Source organism: Podarcis raffonei, chromosome 6 (genome assembly GCF_027172205.1).
Source record: "Podarcis raffonei isolate rPodRaf1 chromosome 6, rPodRaf1.pri, whole genome shotgun sequence".
NCBI classification, from domain to species: Eukaryota; Metazoa; Chordata; class Lepidosauria; order Squamata; family Lacertidae; genus Podarcis; species Podarcis raffonei.
Genome location: NC_070607.1, coordinates 798,560 through 818,767, shown reverse-complemented (window position 1 = coordinate 818,767; position 20,208 = coordinate 798,560). Strand labels below are relative to the sequence as shown.

At 44.6% G+C, this 20,208-nt stretch overlaps 1 protein-coding gene and 1 long non-coding RNA gene across 6 annotated transcripts in view; both read right to left on the bottom strand.

Annotated features, from left to right (window-relative positions):
- The window catches only part of LOC128415167 (flavin-containing monooxygenase 5-like), a 30,591-nt gene that overhangs the window by 10,178 nt on the left and 205 nt on the right, over positions 1-20,208 (bottom strand). For 3 of the 5 annotated variants that reach the window (XM_053391039.1, XM_053391038.1, XM_053391040.1), the window contains exons 2-6: positions 13,313-13,483; positions 12,156-12,344; positions 8,076-8,238; positions 6,581-6,723; positions 3,672-3,871 (exon numbers count right to left, since the gene is read on the bottom strand). In XM_053391039.1, the coding sequence (XP_053247014.1) occupies positions 3,672-3,871; positions 6,581-6,723; positions 8,076-8,238; positions 12,156-12,344; positions 13,313-13,447 (830 nt within the window). In that variant the 5' untranslated portion in view covers positions 13,448-13,483. Of the gene's footprint in view, positions 1-3,671; positions 3,872-6,580; positions 6,724-8,075; positions 8,239-12,155; positions 12,345-13,312; positions 13,484-17,621; positions 17,789-18,244; positions 18,491-20,208 lie in introns of those variants that run through there. The other 2 variants (XM_053391037.1, XM_053391036.1) reach the window with 2 other exon arrangements.
- LOC128415169 (uncharacterized) lies at positions 8,260-12,147 on the bottom strand. The gene is made up of 2 exons (XR_008330879.1): positions 9,754-12,147; positions 8,260-8,582 (listed from the first exon to the last, which is right to left on the bottom strand). It is a non-coding gene; the product is annotated as an uncharacterized LOC128415169 (long non-coding RNA).

Genomic DNA, 20,208 nt, shown 5'->3' with positions numbered 1-20,208 from the left:
GATGCCCTTGAGTCCATCATCCAAGTCGTTGATAAAGATGTTGAATAAGACCGGGCCCAAGACAGAACCCTGTGGCACCCCACTAGTCACTCTTCTCCAGGATTAAGAGGAACCATTGATGAGCACCCTTTGGGTTCGGTCAGTCAGCCAGTTACAAATCCACTGAGTGGTAGCATAGTCAAGACCGCATTTTACCAGCTTCTTTACAAGAATATCATGGGGCACCTTGTCAAATGCCTTGCTGAAATCAAGGTAGGCTACATCCACTGCGTTCCCTTCATCTACCAGGCTTGTAATTCTGTCAAAAAACGAGATCAGGTTAGTCTGACATGACTTATTTTTCAGAAATCCATGCTGACTATTGGTGATCACAGCATTCCTTTCTAGGTGCTCACAGACTGTTTGCTTAATGATCTGCTCCAGAATCTTCCCTGGTATTGATGTCAGACTGACTGGGCGGTAATTATTTGAGTCCTCTCTTTTCCCCTTTTTGAAAATAGGGACAACATTTGCCCTCCTTCAGTCTGCCGGGACTTCGCCTGTTCTCTAGGAATTCTCAAAGATGACTGCCAGTGGTTCTGAGATCACATCTGTCAGTTCTTTTAATACTCTTGGATGCAGTTCATCTGGCCCTGGAGACTTGAATACATCTAAACTAGCCAAGTATTCTTGTACTATCTCCTTAGTTATTCTGGGCTGTGTTTCCTCTGCTGAATCATTTGCTCAAATTCTTCGGGTCAGGCATTGTTTTCTTTATTGGAGAAAACTGAGGCAAAGAAGGCATTGAGGAGTTCAGCCCTTTCTGTGTCCCCTGTTTGCATTTCACCATCTTCTCCTCTGAGTGACCCCACTGTTTCTTTGTTCTTCCTTTTGCTACGAACATACCCATAAAAGCCTTTTTTGTTGCTTTTAACCTCTCTAGCAAGCTTGAGTTCATTCTGTGCTTTAGCTTTTCTGACTTTGTGTCTACACGTGCTGGCTATTTGTTTGAATTCCTCTTTGGTGGTTTCCCCCCTTTTCCATTTTTTTGTACACATCCTTTTTTAATCTTAACTCAGTTAAAAGTTCTTTAGATAGCCACCCTGGCTTCTTTAGGCACCTTCCATGTTTCCGTCTCATTGGTATTGCCTGAAGTTGTGCTTTTACTATCTCCCTCTTAAGAAACTCCCAGCCATCATGAACTCCCTTTCCTTTTAGTATTACTGTCCATGGGATCTCACCCAGCACTTCCCTAAGTTTTATGAAGTCGGCTTTCTTAAAGTCAAGAAATTGAGTCCTAGTATGCTTGGCTGCTCCTTTCCGCTCTATAGTAAACTTCAGAAGAGCATGATCACTCACGCCTAATGATCCTTCCACTTCTACCCCACTAACCAGGTCATCAACATTGGTTAGGACCAGATCTAAAATGGCTGTTCCTCTTGTTGCTTCTCCCACTTTCTGGACAATGAAGTTGTCTGCAAGGCCAGTGAGGAATCTGTTTGACCTTATGCTCTTGGCTGAGTTTGACATCCAACAAATATCCGGGTAATTGAAGTCCCCCATTACTACTATCTCCCTTCCTTTTGCATGCTTGGCCATCTGTTCCAGGAAGGCATCATCTATGTCCTCCGTTTGGCTTGGGGATCTATAGTAAACTCCCACAATGAGGTCACTGTTATTCTTCTCTCCCTTAATTTTGACCCAAATGCTCTCACTTTGGCTTTGAGGTTCTAAATCTTGGATCTCTTCACAGGTATACACATCCCTGACATATAACGCCACTCCTCCTCCTTTCTTGTCTGGTCTGTTTCTCTGAAATAGATTGTATCCCTCCATTATTACATTCCAATCGTGGGACTTATCCCACCAGGTTTCAGTGATGCCTATTATGTCATATTTAGTTTGCTGTACCAAGAGCTCAAGCTCATCTTATTTATTTCCCATGCTTTGTGCATTAGTGTACAGACATTGAAGTCCATTAATCATTCCCCCGTGTCTCTTATTTAAGGATTTTTTCCTCCCACCACTAGGTCTGCGTGATATTTGCTCCATTTGGTCTATGACATTTGGATGATCATCTTCATCAACTGATAGACTCCTACCTTCAGGAGCACTGTCTCCCTCCCCCACATTAGTCAGTTTAAAGCCCTCCTGATGAGGTTTCTGAGATTTTTGGCAAAAACATTCCTCCCAACCGTTGTGAGGTGCAGCCCATCGCTTGCCAGAAGTCCATCTTCAAGAAACTGCAGTCCGTGATCTAAGAATCCAAACTGTTCCTGTTTACACCATTTGCAAAGCCAGCTGTTCACTTCCACTATTTTCCCCTCTCTCCCTGGGCCACGTTGTTCAACTGGGAGGACAGATGAGGTGACAATTTGTGCATTTAATTGCTTCAATTTCCTGCCCAGAGCCTCGTAGTCTCTTTTGATCTTCTGGAGGCTATTGCTTGCAGTGTCATTGGTTCCCACATGAACCAAGAGGAAGGGGTATTTGTCAGTGGGTTTTATGATTCCTTGCAGTCGTTCAGTTACATCTTGGATCTTAGCCCCGGGGAGACAGCACACTTCCCGAGACATCTTGTCAGGCCCACAGATCACTGCTTCTGTTCCCCTCAGTAGGGAATCCCCTATCACCACTACACACCTCCTCTTAGGTCTGGTCGGGGTTCTTCCGTGAGCTGTCCGTTCCAAGGTCGCCTGCACATTCCCTGAGGACTGCCTTTGCTGCTCGTCTTCGTATACCTGATCGACTGTAACGAGGGAGAGATCCTCAAATGGAGTCTGCTCTTCGTCTTCCATGCTAGGGGAGAGGACCTCAAAGCGATTGTGTATTTCTAAACAATCAGAGCGAACCCTGGGCCTCCTACTTCTTTGAGTCACGTTTCTCCATATATCTGGCTCCTGTGTTGGTGAACTAGCCTCCTTCTCAGGGGAGTCCCCTGTCTCCTCCTTGGTGGAGACGGTGTGCTCTGTTGCTTCCAAGAAGAGCTCCAGCTCTCTAATTCTTTGGAGCGTAGCTACACGTTCCTCCAGTTGCTGGACTTTGTCTTTTAAGAGGGCAATCAACATGCAATTGCTGCAGGTAAAGCTGCCTGCAACCTTTGGCAAGATGGCAAACATTGCGCAGGAACCGCAGGCGACTGCAGCTGTTCCCTCACCCTCCATCTTGAGAACGTGTCGTTGGGGGTGGCTACAGCGGTCCTCCATCATAAAAAGCGTCAAGACAGGACAAATAACTCCCCCCCTCAAAAAACCTAGGTCTCCCCCAACAAACGTTTGAGACTAGCTCCCCTAAATCTAAAAGATGGATCAAACAGAAACCCTGCCCCCTCTGACCTTTGCACAGGGAGAGCAGCTAATCAGCCACAAAGAAACACACACACACAAGAAAACCCTTTTTGCTCCTTCTTCAGCTGCTGCTGAAGAACCCCGCCCATCTGGCTGGGTTTCCCCAGCTGCTCTGGGCAGCTTCCAACAAGAGATTAAAAATACATTCAAACATCAGTCATTGAAAACTTCCCTAAACAGGGCTGCCTTCAGATGTCTTCTAAACGTCAGATAGTTCTTTATTTCTTTGACACCTGACATTTTCTGGAAAATGCAGTACTGTACAGTCGTACCTTGGAAGTCAAACGGAATCCGTTCTGGATGTATAGACATACATTGACTAATTAGCATATTGCTGAGCCATACCTGTGTTTAGGTTTCAGGCCATAATGAGAATGGTTGAATCTTGCATTTAAACGACTCTCCAACCAGTAATTCAGCATGGACATGGTTGCGCACTTCTTCCGTAACAAGTTAAAACGAGTAGAAAGTACCACATCTGCTGGATAGCCTCCTTCCCCAACACGATTCAGTATCCATGCACCTCGGCGAGTGCTGAGAAAGACCTGGGTATGGGAAGACAATTATTTAACTAAGATGTCCATGTGATCTGTTCTTCATTAAGTTCCTTCTTCCACCTGCAACGTTCCCCAAAACTGCAGAACATTTTAGTTGGACATCACCTGTGAGATAGATGAAAATATCTGGACGCAGAGAGCAGAGGGTGCAGACCCTCCAAGTGTCCCTATTTTCCAGGGACAGTCCTGGATTTACAGAGCCATCCTAGTTTCTGATTTGATGCCAGAATGTCCCGCTTTTCCTTAGGACGCCCCTACTTTCATTGGAGCCAAGGAGATGAGTAACTATACAATATTATGCATTCAAGTCTATGAGTTATTGTGTATCCAGAACGTTGCAAAGTAGTTTAATATATTTGTTACTGAGTAAGCATCCGACAGCCAGACAGATACCGTGAATAAGTTATCAAGTTTCTTGAAACCACATTTAAATTGACAGTATCTGTTTGGCTGTCGGATGCTTATTCAGTAATGAACTACTTTGCAAAATTCTGAAGGCACAATTAACCCACATTAACTAACTGCCTATGCAATGGATGTTTTAGGCTGTCATATAGAAAACAGGGTAAAACGCATTTTTAATGAACAAAAAAATAATGGCTACAAATTAAATACACTAAAATCTTCATCAAATGTGTAATCTATGGAAGAAATGACAAACAAATTTAAAATCTGGGTGATAACTTAAAAGCTCTTTTAAAAAGGCTTCATTGCAATTTTGAGAAAGAAAGCAAAAGATTAGAATCGTAGAAACGAGTTGGAAGGGACCCTGAGGATCATCTAGTCCAACCCCCTGAATTGCTAGCTTAAAAATTAAATAAATTAAGAAGTTGAAGCTAAACAACTTATTACTTATTCAGAGGATCTGTCTGGGGATCTGAGTCAGAAAATAACAATGGGTAACAAAATTAATTAGCATTTGCACGTAAAAGGAAGTCACAGATATACGGCTTAACTTGGAGAAAACCACATCTAAAGACAAAACAGTATGAATTTAGTTAATGAATGTGCAAATGATAGAAGCAGTGCTGGTATCTCAATGCCACAAGGTTGGACTGGACGACCCTTGCGGTCCCTTCCAACTCCACGATTTTGGGATTCTGTGTATGTGATCATCAGCCCTGGAATTTATTTTCAGAAATTTGTGCAGCAATATTTAAGAATAGTGCCAACGCATGTGCAAAGTGCCTTCGTCACTAAAAGTGTGACAATACACAGAATTAAAGAGCAGGCATTATAGGGAACATGATATCTTCCTTTGGGAGGTGGCGTGGAAACACTGCTTGAAGCCAAGTACTGCCCCAATTTTGTCTGATATCAGTTTTGGGCCCCAGCTGAAGGGGCCTCAGACACGAGACCCCCACCCCCCACCCCATGGACCAGTTGCAAATTGCTGAGGGCCTTCCTTTATGGACTAGTTATTTTTCTGCGTGTTGTAGCAATTACAATGCATTGTGCTAGATGCCTTTATTTATTAAATATTAAGATATTACAAATCTAAGAAATAAAGAAGGCAAAGAAATACAATTAAAACTCAGTTTGAGTATTTAATGTACAGGCAGCCCCTGTTTATGTGTGTTCAGTGCATGTGCAACAGTATATATGCTTATTGTGCCGCCAAACCAGGAAGTGACCTGAAAAAGTCTTAAAGATGTCATTGAAACATCACTAAAAGGGTGGAAAGGGGGCAGGTGGGGGACTTGCGGGCTTTGTCAGTGGGTTTCAATTTTACATGACTTCACTGATGTGTGCGGCACCTTGGGACGTTGTCAACCCTGTGTAAATGGGGGGCTGCCCGTCATGTATGTGGGGTCTCCTGGCTTCAACCACAAATCCACAGACATGCTGTGGACCACCTGAATGAAGCTCATGGAGCACAGTTTGGGAGCCCCCCTGCTCTAAAAATCCTCTCCTTGCCAGCAAGTGAAAAGAGCTTGAATCCAAGCACCTCCTCCCTCTTCCCAGAGCCTATCCTTTGGGCATCCTTTTTGCAACTACCCACTTTCCCCTGGCAGCATGAGTGACAATTGAGACATCATCTGCCCGCCTTCCACAGCCTCTCCTTCCAACCAGCTAGAGCTCTCTCTCTCCAGGGATGCTGTTCCCTGCCTTCTGCACCTCCCAGGGGTCCCTAGAGATGGGGGCCTGCCTCAGTGCCCATCTTCTGTCACAAGAGAGCCGGCAGTCAATCATGCTGTGCAAGCTGGAGCTAACTCTTTATTAGCAAAACCACAATCCGCCGGGACATGGTGGAGTGTCACGCCTAATAAACACAGCAACTCATTCCCGGCAGGTCTTGTCCCCATGCAAAAGTTACCAAGACAAAAAGCCCCTGCCTCCCTGCAGCCCAGGGCTTTTCCCAAGCAATCGATCGGAGACTGCTTCTCCATTTCATGCCTCTCCTGGTTGTGGGAGGGGAGCTTGTTGCCGCACGACTGACTCCTCTCTGCCTCTTGGCCTGCCTCATCCCAGTCTCCTGCTTCAGCTCCTGCCTCTGATTTGTTGGTCTAGCTCTTTTTCGCTGCTCTCAGACCATTTCCATAACCAATCCCTTCCACTGGCATTCTGCTACTACATCTTTGACACGCTCTGGGGCTGCTACACCAGGCAAAACCATCACAATATAGAACTGTCCTGAGATCTATGGGTAGAGGGTGAGATACAAATTTAACCAATAATAAATAATAGTAGCCAGACCTGTTGTGCCGAGCGACTTATCTCCACAGCAAGGTCCCCGCCTGAGTTCCCAATGCCAATCACAATTACTCTTTTCCCAGCAAACTCAGCTGGGCTCTTGTAATCACGACTGTGAAAGTAGCGACCTTTGAACTTTTCAATTCCTGTAAGTGAAGAGCAAAATTGTTCAAGCTCAGGTAGTGTGGATGCATCTTGTACATGAGATCTGGCACTGTCGTTTTCTGCTGGTATGAAACTGGTAAACTCTGTAGTTGCAACACTAACTGCACTAAGGACTGTGGATATATTTTGAAGAGCAAAAACGAGGACACATTTGCTGAGTTCTACTTTGAACTATGGATCTCTATGATGACTCTACACATGAAAAAGAGGACATGTCCTGGAAAAAGAGGTCATATGGCAACCAATCTGGACAAATTTTATTCCTTGCCCCACCCTGAATTCTCTCACAATATCTTTCCAAACCACATTTGCAAAACTAGTTCAGTTTTGTGAGCCTAAACTTTTAAGCAAATGTACTTTCTGTACTGTTCTAGGAAGGAAAAAAATAACTTTTATGCTAGTGAAGTAATCTTTTTTGATTGGAAAACTTGCTTTTTATGACATACACACGGTTTGCTCTTTGGTTTTTAATGCTTTGTTGCTTATTTTAGCACTTATCCCCCTCCCTAGTCTGATCAACTCAAGGCCAGTGTGAGAGAAGACGCTTTTCATGCAAAAGGCCCCAAGTTCAACCTCAGTACCTCCTGGCACAGCTGGGAAAAGGCAATGGAACTGCAGAACTGCTGCCAGTCCATTTTGACGATACAGAGCTGGATGGATCCATGGCCAGACTCATTATAAGTCAGCTTCCAATGTTCCCATGGAACTACGGAAAGAACTGCTGCACCAGTGTGATACAGCTGTGCCAGTGTGATACTTTGAAACTCACTGGCTGAAATGAACAACCTGTTCTCTGTCTAAGCACTACTTACTACACAGAGTTGTGGTGAGAATAACTGTGGGATAACAAATACACAACACTTTGCACACTGGAAAAGGCTATAGAAATGAGTAGCAAGTTAAACATAAAGGAAGAACTAAGCTTATTTTAAGAGAGAGAGAGAGAGAGAGAGAGAGAGAGAGAGAGAAAGAAATGCAGTTACAGGATTGGTTCCTTGATAAGACGGACACTGCCATGTGGTTTTCTCTGCTGAGCACCTTTATGTAAGTGCCAGTGCCCAAAACAGCATGAGCTGTGGGAAGCTCAGGCAAGTGAGACATGGCAAGGGGAGCATGCACATTTCCATACTAGAGGCAACGACTGAGGGGTGGTAAACCCTAAAGCAGTCACAAAATGTCATAAAAACGTCATGAGAAGGGGCAGGAGCAGAGTGGTCTTACGTGTGCTCAGCTGGCGCACGCGGGGGTCCGTAACCCCCTTGCAAAACAAGGATTGCCTGTAACATCTGCCTGCAATGGCTCCGTCGCTCCCCTTAGCACCTACAGAGCGTACCTGGGAAGGAGTTCAGCGGCAGATGTGCCTTTGTGTGATGCCCAGTGCAAACCAGGATTGCATCAAAGACGGATGATTCTTCTTTTCCACCCGTCTCTGTGACAACATCCCATTGGCCAGTGCTAGAGAAATCTGGGCGCCTTTTTACACTGCACACCTTAGTCTGGAAAGAAAAAAGTCAGCCAGAGAATGATGAAGGATTTATTTCTGTGATATTAATGTATACCTCAGCATATGGTACAAAATACATATCAGAAGACACCTAAGGGCTGCGGTCTTAAACCTACACACTTGAAATGAAAATAAATGCTTCCAAATAAAACTGATTGGGACCAGACCTTAGATTATTCCATGTTGAGCAAATTCTTTTCTGGGGGTACTCAGGGGTACGCAGTACCGACACACCCACACCGCCAATGAAAAGCATTGGTTAAAAGTGTGGCACTGACTATTACAACTTCGTAGTGAGTATTGACACCTTTTCTTTTTCTGGAAGAAAAGCACCACCTACAGGGGCCACTAGGTGGCGCGTTGGAAGATGGCCGACAATAACATCTCTCTGACCCATCGAGGTAATTAAGGGGCTGCTATGGGAAGTAGGCAGCCTTCCTAACGCCCCAGGATGTGGGAGCACTCTGTCTTGCCAGCGGTGTTCACAAGGCACCCCCTGATCCGAGAGATGGGGGTGCTGAACACTTGGCACAAGCCCTCGGTGAAGTCAGCTCTTCCTGACGCCGATTCCAATTAGCGCGTGCTGGTTGCTTCAGCTCGGATTTATATTTGGAAGATTTATGATTGGATAGAAGGCTGAAGCACATACATCAAGTAAAGTTCGACGATAAGACTGCTGATTAATGGATCTCTGTGACCTGGAGTGACGGATGGATAAGTAAATCTTCTGACGAATTAATACTAGGAGACTGTATGTTTGGAATGAAGGGGGGGTGGGGGAAAGGACCCTTTTTTTTCTCTTCGTATAATGTGATAAAATAACCCCCCACCCCAGAAAGAAACAAGATCGTCGTGTTTCTATTATCATAAGCAGGACTTTAAGAACTGTGTGGGATTGGACTACAACAGGAGAGAAGAAACAGTGAGAAAGAGGAAATTTCTATGACGCAGTTAAAAAATGGCGTCTCACCAAGACAGGCTAGCAGGAGAAAGAAGACGGGGGGGGGGGGAGAATCAGGATTGTCTGAAAGAGAAGGAGTATTGGAATGAAAGCTGGACCTGACAGAGCCCCCTGACCTATCTGATTTATTTGGCTAGCCGGAGGAAAAAACAAAGGACAGACCAAAATTTAATTTTGTTTATGGAAGAACTGATTAGAGGCTGTCCCTGGCTTTGAAGAGTACAAAACCCACACGGAGACGTCAGTTTTCAGTCTGCTTGTGAGAATCATCAGAGATCGCAAAGAAAGGAATATATGATAACAACAAGATGAAGAAGAAAGTAATAAAGGACTATTCGGATTGAACTGGATAGAACTGTCTAATTAAAGCAGTAAAATAAGTGATGCCTGGAGTCATCCGGAACTTTGGACTCGAGCCGAGCTTGATGTATGGGTACCCTCAAAAAAATTTAAAATTTGGCTGTATAATTTGGAACTAATGTGATTTGAACAATGTGATGTGATTGGCCTGTTAATAAACATTATTATTAAAAAGAAAAGCACCACCTACAACCCTTGTTGAATCTCAAGGGTGAATTTCAATTCCTCCAGTACCAAGAAATAGATGAATTTTACAGCATGCTAGAATAAGTACAGTGGTACCTCGGGTTAAGAACTTAATTCTGAAGCGTATGTAACCCGAGGTACCACTGTATTTTGTTTATTTATTCAAACATTTCTATTGCATCTTTCTTCCTTTTGGGAACCCCCAGCAGCAGCAGCAGCACATGCACAATAGATTTGACAAAACAACAGTGGGAGAAATTGGTGGAGGAGACTAAAAAGAGTGAGCTTATCTCTTTGGGATTAAGGCTGGTTGCTTGTCTGAGCTGCTTGGCGGCTTGGCTGTGGGTGTGGCTGCATGCTACTGCCAAGAGGAAGCCAGGCTGAACAAGGGAGGGAGTGGGCAGAGGGGTTATCAGCTAGCAGCAGGTAGACTTGGCTGATAGCAGCTTCTGAGAGCTTGCAAATAAACAAGAGTGTTGGTGAGGACATTTGGAAGAGAAGGCCAAGAGTGCCGTCTCACGGTGTCTGTAGGACTAAGAGACATGGATGATGAGGGGGCTACTGAAGTGACCTGCAACGCCTGTGCCATATTTGTCTTTCTGCCTCAGAATGTGCAAAACTACACCTGCAGCAAGTGCAAGCTGGTTGCCTCGCTGGAAGAGAAGGTATAGCAACTTGAGGCCAGCCAAGTCACCCTTCAAATTACTGGGCAAGATGATGACTTTCTTGATAGAGCTGAGTGGACTGTCCTGGAAGAACAACTTCAGAGGAGGAAGATTGCCCGTTGCAGGAGACAAACTCCTGGAGGAACTTGGCTCACAGAAGCAGTACTGTCAGAAGCCATGCTGTGTCACTGGAGCTGCAAAATTAATTCCTTGCGCTCACCTCAGACACAGATACTGGGCCAGAGGATCAAGAAATATAAGTTGCAGAGCTTAGAACACTCTGAGGTGGTTTTGGAAGGCACTGTGTATGGAATGATTCCTGCCACTCCCCAGAGGAGGAAGGGACTTGGGTTGGTGGAAGGGGACTCCTTACTGAGGGGGACAGAGGCAGCAGTGTGCAGAGGTAACAGGATGTCCTGGGTGCAACAATTCAAGGACAGAGAAGTTGCCAAGGCTTATAAAGCCCACTGGTCACAACCCCTCCCTTCTGATCCACGTGCATTCAAATGATACTGCCAGACACAGCCCTTGATGTATAGCAAGGAACTATGAGACTCTGGACTGGAAGCTCAAGGACCATGGGGCACAGAGGTTTTTTTCAACACTCTTTCCTGATGAAAGTCGTGGCCCAGGAAGGAGGAAAATACTGGAAGTAAACCACTGGCTGCACAGGGGATGTTGTCAGGAAAGGTTTGACTTCTTCTCCGCTTTCTTGAGTAAGGACTTCTGGCAAGAGATAGGTTACACCTCACAGCAGTTGGCAAGAATATGTTTGCTAAGCATCTTGCTGAGCCACTCAGTCAGAACTTTGTATAGTTCATTCAAACAAAATGATTGCAAGTGAAAAAACCATGCCATTTTTGCGACGTTACAGACAAGTCCTGTGTTTTAGCTTAGCTCTGTGTAAGCTGGCATCAATTAGTCCTGTTTATCAACTGTTTAGCAAAGCAATTTTTATGCTGTCCTCTTGGAGTCTGCAGAGCTGCACGGTTGACAGGAAGGCATGTAACCGAGTGAATAACTGCATGAGGGATCCACTCACACCTTCTATAGCCTCTTGTTTCACTAAACCCTCGTGACCCTTCTCCCTAGACAGGTTGTCTCCTGCCTTCTGCTCTCCACTGGCTCCACCCTATCTTCAATGGTTGCTAGAGATGGAAGAAGACAGAGTTTTGGTGTCCCCCTTCTCTCCCACAAATAAAGATTGCAAGCTTTTCATCCTTAAAAAATTCTGCTGTGACAAAGCAAAAAGAAAAAGAAAAAGTGGTCTACAAAAAAGCGAACACAGATTGATCAGGAAAGGCTGAAAAGAGCTGAAGAAACACACTCTCAACTTCCTTCCACCTAAAAGAAGGATGGGGAACCTGCAGCCACAGGCCAATCTCAGGCTGCCAGGAGGTCCAATGCGACCCTGTGAGGCCACTTCCCCCAAACCACAGCTGGTGCTGTCAGCTGATGAGCAGGAGGACAGAGTATAATTCTGCATCAGGTAGACAAGACAGCAGGATTTAATCCCCAATCTCTTTTTGTTTTTGGCATCATTTTTGTTTTTCTTCAATGTCCTCCCTGTTGACTGAATGCTCTGCTTATGGCAAGAGAGAACATGAGAGAGGCCACTTGGACCAACTACTCATAGTATATTGCATAGTATATTGTCAAGAACTCTTCTGCCCAGAATTTGCTCTTCCAAACCTAGAAACATCCCAGAACACAGCTGCTCTGTCCTACTCTTCTTACCCTGAAATGGATATATTTCAGAAGATCAAAGTGCTTGGCGTACATTCGGAAATAATCCATAATCTTGGAGTTGTGCATGTAGTTGGGGAAGTCGTCTGGGATGGGGAAGTCGCTGAAGCACATCATCTCCTTGGAGGTGTTGATGATGACAGATCTATAGATGCTGGCCCGTCCCTCCTCAGGATTCTCCTGCAGGAAGCATAATTTTAAGAGGGTGAGGTTGTGCTCATTTCGTACACAGTCATACCTCGGGTTAAAGTTGCTTCAGGTTGAGGGTTTTTGGGTTGTGCTCTGCGGCGACCCGGAAGTAACGCGTTCCGTTTCGGCGCATGCACAGACACTCAAAATGACGTCACGCACATTCACAGAAGCAGTGAATCGCAACCCGCAGACGCAGGTTGCGTTCGCTTCAGAATGCAAACGGGGCTCCAGAACGGATCCTGTTCGCATCCAGAGGTACCACTGTATGTCACTTAGGGATGTTTTCTTTGAAAGGCAAGTAACAAAGGCAATTATAATACTGTTTGAGGCACTTGCTTCTCCAATCACTGGGAAATCTAGGCTAGGCCTTAACAGGATCAATTTCCTTTGTGGAAGAAAACACTGGAGAGTTGCAATACACATGTTAAAACTGTTTGAAAAGTACTGCAAGGGGAGAGACAGACATACATGAGGCACTACTTTCAGAGAAACCATGAATTGGAATACCATGAATTAGCTCATCCTCAAAAATTATATTGTGCAAGTCAAACTGCAGAAAAGGTGCGTGGCAAACTCAGGTGTTCTATCTTTGTGATCTACTGATGCACAATAAGAAACAGCCCACACATCACGTCACACACGACCTGCCAGTATTTAGTGCTTCATTTGAGCTTGGGAGCAGCAGCAAAGGCAGATCCAGAAAAACTGGATACTGGAGGAGCTGCCTCCTTAGACAGGCATCCAACTTGCTGGCCCTGTATTCAGTTAGGCTGAGCATGGTTAATCTTTCCTTCCTGTGACCAAGAACTTCTTTTAGCAGGTTAAAGCTTCCATTTTCCCATCACAGTTTCTGCTCCTTTCCTGCTCCTAGGTTTTTAGCAGTTGTTGTTACAAATCCCCACTGACAGAATCCTCAGCAAGAAAAACATTAACATTTATGAAATGATCTGGCTTACCTTGAACCTCCAGAGCCCCCCAATGTCTTCACTGCTCTCAAAGCATGTAGGATCTAGACCCTCATCTAAACAGCATTTGATGCTACAAAGTCCACTGGAGCCACCTCCTATAATTGCAACTCTCTTCTTTGCCATGGCTGGTTTCCCAATTTCAGGAATGTTAGGACTAGGCTAGGAGGAGAAAGAGATACTTATTTCCATAAAGTTCACACTCTTGCACCTTCAATAATCCAGGCACACATATCTCCCTGAACTTGTTTTGCAATTCCCAAAATGATACCTGACCAGATCTGCACCTTTCCTTTGAAATTGGTTTCAACCCAAAAGAGGAACAAAATTGCATATATTAGGGGAAAGTGTACATTAAAAGCCATATATTAAAATTTTTAAAAATAGCATACAAAATGAATTGTATTAGTCAAAATTGTTTGCAAAGTGTGTCTATGAGGAAATTGCACTGGTGTGAAGGTAAATGAGTCAAATGTAGGTTTTTCTCAGGAAGCTGCAGAATACGGATGGATTGTGTGCACAACTTCAAACACCAGCAGCAGGAGTGCAGTGGAGAGTTGAGCAAATGGTAAACACAGTAAAGAATCTTAAATACAACACTCATATCCACTTTTTAGTGCTGGCTCCGTTCCTTGTGTTCATGCTTTCACAGCTGATCTGTGTGCAGTTCCTGGCAGCCTGGAGGCTCAGTTGTGCCTTGGCCAACAGGAGAACATTTGTGCTTCAGTCACTGTGGGAAAGCCTTAGGAAGAATCCACCTTGGGGAAATGCATGGTGTTTTGTGTGTGTGTGTGGAGGAATTATTTGCCTATGAATGTTGTTTGATGAACATGACGGTGGGGCATCAAGGCTAACTGGTGAAGCAGGGGGCCTCCTTCCTATAGCAGAAGGGCCAGTGGGGTCATGGAAATGGGCACCAATATCGTAAGAGGTTCATCGTAGATGAAAGGAAGGGATATCAGGATGCCTGCAAGGCTTGAGAGGCTTTTCAAGAGGGGCTTCTGCCCAGGATTGTGAAAGAAAGCCATGCACAGCAAGCTGAAAGTGGTTCCTATGGGAGGGAGCCCCTTGGCCTCCCCCCCCCACCGCACGACCCACCAAGTGTAGCTCAGGTTTGCCAGTAACCATGCCAGGGGAATTGTAGAGGGCTGTGCATGCCAGTCTCCCTGAGCATCTCATGGGAAGGGATCTCCATCCTGGTCTTAGCTGGTGTGTGCATATGTCATGCTCTTTCAACAACACTATGACCGATTTAATCCCATTTGTTGTTGCCCAACACGTCCCTTCTTTCATGACAGGCAAAGTATGCCGACAGCACTAAACAGTGATGAATATCCATTTCAGGCACTAGCTGACTTATCACCTGGATCTCTGAACCTTCCCCAAGGCACTTCGAGAGATAATTATTTCAACCAGGCAGGTCTGACCAGCACGTCCACAAAATAAATACATCCATGACCTCTGAACTCCTCCCTCAGTGAAGATAAGCTTTACTTTATTTCTCTTCTAGTTCAAACCAGCAACAATTTCTGCACCAGGAAGCCACAAAATCCCCCTGCAGGCGAGATACCAAAGGTAGTCATTGATGTCATTTTCTCTTGTTGACTTTCCCCATCAGAAAGGTCTTTCAGCAGCCATATTTTTACCATGTTTCAAAAGGTAAAACGTGTGTTTAAGAGGGAAATTGTTAGTACTCATTAAAGATTCCTCATCATCCTGGGGAAAAGTGACAAGTGGGGTGTCACAGGGTTCTGTCTTGGGCTCATTGTTGTTCAATGTCTTTCTAAGTGACTTGGATGAAGGAATTGAGGGAATGCTCCTCAAATCTGCAGATGACACCAAACTGGGAGAAGTAGCTAATGCTGCAGAAGACAGAATCAGAATTCAAAATGACCTTAACAGATTGGAGAACTGGGTGCAAGCTAACAAAATGAATGTTAATAGGGAGAAATGTCAGGTTCTACACTTAGGCAGAAAGAACCAGATGCACAAATATAACATGGGAGACACCTGGCTTACTAGCAGTTCATGTGAAAAGGGTTTAGGGTGGACCACAAGCTTCACATGAGTCCACAGTGTGATGAAGCAGCAAAAAAAGGCTAACACTATTCTAGGCTGCATCAACAGATGTCTAGTATCCAGATCAAGGGAAGTAATAGTACCCCTCGATTCTGCCTTGGTCAGACCACACCTGGAATACTCTGTCCAATTCTGGGCACCACAATCTAAGAAGGATGGTGACAAGCTGAAACATGTGCAGAGGGGGGCAACCAAGATGATAGAGACTGACAGGAGATATGATAGTCATTTTCAAATATCTTAAGGTCTGTCACATGGAAGGGGGAGCAAGCTTGTTTTCTCCTGCTCTGGAGGGTAGGACTCAAGGCAATGGCTTCAACTGATAAGCAAGGAGATTCCAACTAAACATCTGGAAAAACTTTTTGACAGTAAGAGCTGTTTGGCAGTGGGACAGTCTCCCTTGAGAGGTTGTGGGCTCTCCTTCCTTAGAGGTTTTTATGCAGAGGTTGGATGGCCATCTGTCAGGGATGCTGTAGTTGAGATGCCTGCATCACAGAGGGTTGGACCAGCTGAGCTGCTTGGGATCCCCTCCCACATTACAGTTCTATGATTCTATGACTCCTTTCCCCTTATACCCCACCTTTCCTCCAAGGTGCTCAAGGTGGCCCTCCTGGTTTCCCATTCCCCATGTTATCCTCACAATGACCCTGTGAGGTAGGTGAGGCTGAGAGACAATGACTGGCCAAAGGCCTCACTTGAGGGCCAAGCCGTGGCTTTTACCCTGTTCTCCCAGATCCAATAAATGTCCCACAATGTTACTCCATATTCTGGAAAGTAGGTCTAGAAGTGAAGAAGCAGGAGGACCTTTTCTCATAGCTCTGGGCGTTTATGGCAACCCTTGTTAACAGTTCTGGGTGGCAACTTTCCCCTTTCCACCACCCCTGCCTAGGAGGTTTTTAAGCAGAGGTTGGATGACCATCTGTCAGGGATGCTTCAGCTGAGATTCCTGCATTCCAGGGGGTTGGACTAGATGACCCTTGGGGTCCCTTCTGACCACAATTCTGATTCTATGATTAGCATAAATGATGCCTCTGTCAGACTATGGCTTTTTGCCATAATTCACCAGGTCTCAGAACTGACTAGGTCCATAAACATGTAAAGTTATAGCAAGTGGGCCTTCAGACATGTTCTTTTTTTTATTATGGCCAGCCTCCATGCATCACCTCAGGTGCTGCCTGGAAGAGGAGCCCTCAACCAAGGTACCTCACTTTTGGTAAATGAAAAGTTACACCTGTGTCCTGATATTCATAACAACGGAGCTTCTTCAACTATGAGCCAGAAGCCCCAGCTCAAATCTCACCCTCCACTGTGAGCTCAACTGCCATGGCTTTGACAAGCTGTTATCTTTCAGCCCCAGGCTGTATTATCCATTCTGCAGTATGGATTCCAGCCAGACCTTTGCATGCCTTGTCTCTATGCAGATGGTTTGGTTAACGTCCAGGCTATATTTTCTTGCAAGAGAAGTAAATCATGGAACGGTCTAGAGAGAGACTCTCTACAACTAAGAGGGATGGATCCAGTGGGTTTATAAACCACCTCTGCCACTAAGTGACGGGGAAGAAACTATACTTTCTCATCCTCCCTTTTTTATTAGCAAAATTTTAATAACCTACCTCACAAGATTAGTATGAGGATTGTAGAACATTCTATGCACTCCTCTAGAAATTGTAATATAGGTAAAAGCAGGCACAGGCAGACTCGTCCCTCCAAGATGTTTTGGGACTACAACTCCGATCATCCCTGGCTAACAGGACCAGTGGCCAGTGATTATGGGAATTGTAGTCCCAAAACATCTGAGGGCTGAGTTTGCCTATGCCTGGGTAAAAGCAATACTCAGTTATTCCTTTCAATAAAAAAACAGTGATTTCATAACGGGATATTACACTTGGGAAACTTATTAAAGAGGATATCCTGACACTAATTCCTTAGTGATTTGGTCTTCTCCATTTCTCACATTCATTTTTGAAAGTAAGCTATTTTAGTTGTTCTTGCTGCTTTGTAAGTTCCTGTGCTTTTACTCCAGTGAAACCAGCAGGTGTGCTCTGTTAAACTCGTCCAGATCCCTTTCAACATTTCATATGCCATTTTATCCTTCAAGTCTGTCCTTTACAAAGACCCTGATACCTTCTGATGACTAGAAATATGACATTCACCTGCTCTAAACAACTGTAACTGGTATACCTGACAACAATATTTGCAGACTGAAAGCTATTCAACAGACCTGTGAAGACTGCAGATGTGATCAGGCAATAGCCCAAGGATTCACCGTGCTGCCTCTTCCACTCTGAAATTCTTCTTCAGGGTGGAGAGAAGAGAGCTTTTAAAGGGTGTAATTGAGCAACAGTCCCTCCCAGCTGTTTGCTCCAATTGGACGGAGGGAAGCAAATCCTGGCAGGAAAGACATGGGTTTGAAAATATTTAGCAGTCTTTTTCCATTGCCAAAAACAGTAACTGAGAAACAAGGTCTACAGTGTTGAGAAACAACATCACATGGCTTGGCAGGCTTCCCAAATGCTTCCACTTACGATTCTTCTTCACATGACAATGGGGAAAGATCTCTGGGATGTGGAAGTTGTGCTGGTTGCATTTGCAATAGCAAAGGGTAAAGCAGTCAGGTAACTTTTAACCTTTGAGCTCAACAATCCAGCAATCTCAGTAAACACACCCTAGATAAAGATTGTATGAAAGGTTATTTTATAGCTCTGGGTTGCTTTGAGATTCCTGCCTTGCAGGGGGTCAGCACAGATGACCCATGAGGTCCCTGTGATTCTATAATTTTAGGAATGCTGGAGAATGTGTTGACATGCAATGCACAGAAGTGAGAGTCCAGAAGCAAAAACTCACCGTGTCAAGATTAGGTGAAAATAGGCCACTGCTCTGTCTCCTTGATAACAGCCATAGTCCAGGTGAGCAAGGCAGGTGGGCAGGATCAGGGCACTGGGAAGCCGGTCTGCTGCCAGGCTGAGGAAGACACATGGCAGTCATCGGGGTGGACCTGGGTAATATTGCGTCCTGTGTGAGGCCAAAATTTGACACCCTCTCCAGCCCAAAGCCGCCTTCCCAAAGCCAGGTAGGGGAGACACCAGGCTTTGGGAAGCAGGTATGAGGGCTCTGGCAGGGTCCTAGAGCCCTCTCCGCTCCTTCTCAAAGTTGGTAGTAGACCAGTATAAAGTAAGCAGCACATAAGCAGCACACAAAACACTACGAAACCATTCTACGTTCTAAAACTTATATTAATAATCCAAAACTTGAGAGAACAATGTACAAGATCTACTACAGAAGCCACAAACAGAAAACTCATTCAAATTGTGTCCAAAAGGAAGATTCAGTCTTTAAAGGTCCTTTAGCCAGGCTCCTGTAGATATAAACAAAAGTAAGTTTGATCAAACGAAGTGTCAGCAATGTTGCGCTCAAGGGTTAGATATCAACGAAGATAAGTTTGATCAAACGAACTGTCGGTGATGTTACGCACAATAATTAGACAGGGTGCCGGCATTTGTCACCTGTTACGCCCATGAAGAGTCTCGGGCTTCTTCAGTAAATTCTCTCTCACAGTTTTGATATATTTATAAACATTCAAGTCTATATGTTACATTTCTTCTTGGCTTAAGCTACAATATTTAATTTCTTTCTTCAGGAAATTCTCCCTCAATATTTTGATGTACTAAGGCTTAGTAAATGAATAAATGCTTAAGTCAAGAAAGAACTTAGCAGGCTAAACATATCCAACTCCCTTGACCATTCCTCATAACTTGGTTTCCATACCTTGGATCATCTTGGCTGCCCTCCTCTGCACACCTTCTAGTTTGTCAACATCCTCCTTAAATTGGTGCCCAGAATTGGACACAGTATTTCAGGTGTGGTCTGACCATGGCAGAATGGAGCAGGACTATTTCTTGTCTTGGTCACTAGACTTCTGCAAATCTGATGTGCATTTGACATGATTGGCCCAAGTGTATCCAGTAAGCTTCATGGCTGAGTGGAGATTCGAACCCTAGCCTCATAGGCACAGCAAGCATTCTAATCATTATGCCACACTGGCTCTCAAGGAGTAGGAAAGAAAAATAGCCAGCCATGAGTTACAAAACAGTTTGTGGTAAATGCAGTTTCTTTCAGTTTAGAAGGCAGCAGAAGTGACAACCTGAATTGTGCTTTCAGCAATTGAGAGTTTACTGAAACACTTTATGCCACAGCATTTCCTCATAATAAGCTGCTTCCGGGCATATATTGAAGTCCCCCACCGCAATCTGATTTTTTAAAGTATTTTTATTAAATGTTATCATGAGCAATGTTATCAAGATTTCTGTTGTGGGGGGCAGGCTTCATGTTGGGGAGCCAGAACCTCAGTTAGTTAAATATTTTTATTAATTTACTTGATTGTAGGGGAAAGCTGCCCCCCCTTAGCTATGTCCATGAATTTTATCCATAGAATCCAAATAACAAAATGAAATTTCATGAGATAAAACACATAAAAACCAAACCAAGGCTGGCATGAGATGTTACATTCACAAGAAAAAATGATAAAGCTGGTTATCTGGATATTTGTGATAAGACACAGAGGAGGTGGTAAGAGGAGAGCACCGTCATAGAACATGAGAGACCCGGAAGTGGGGCGCATGGCTTGAAAGATGCACAGAAACACAAGTCCAGAGCTGAGCCGTCAAAGGCACAAGGAGTACCAAGAATAAATGGCTCTTTTTAACACCAGGAATTTTTCCCAACCAAATCGAGGCTACTTAGCCCAAACTGAGAGGCCTGCAGAAGAGGCAAGTGTAACTTTTCTTTTTTAATGTATTCAATGAAATCCT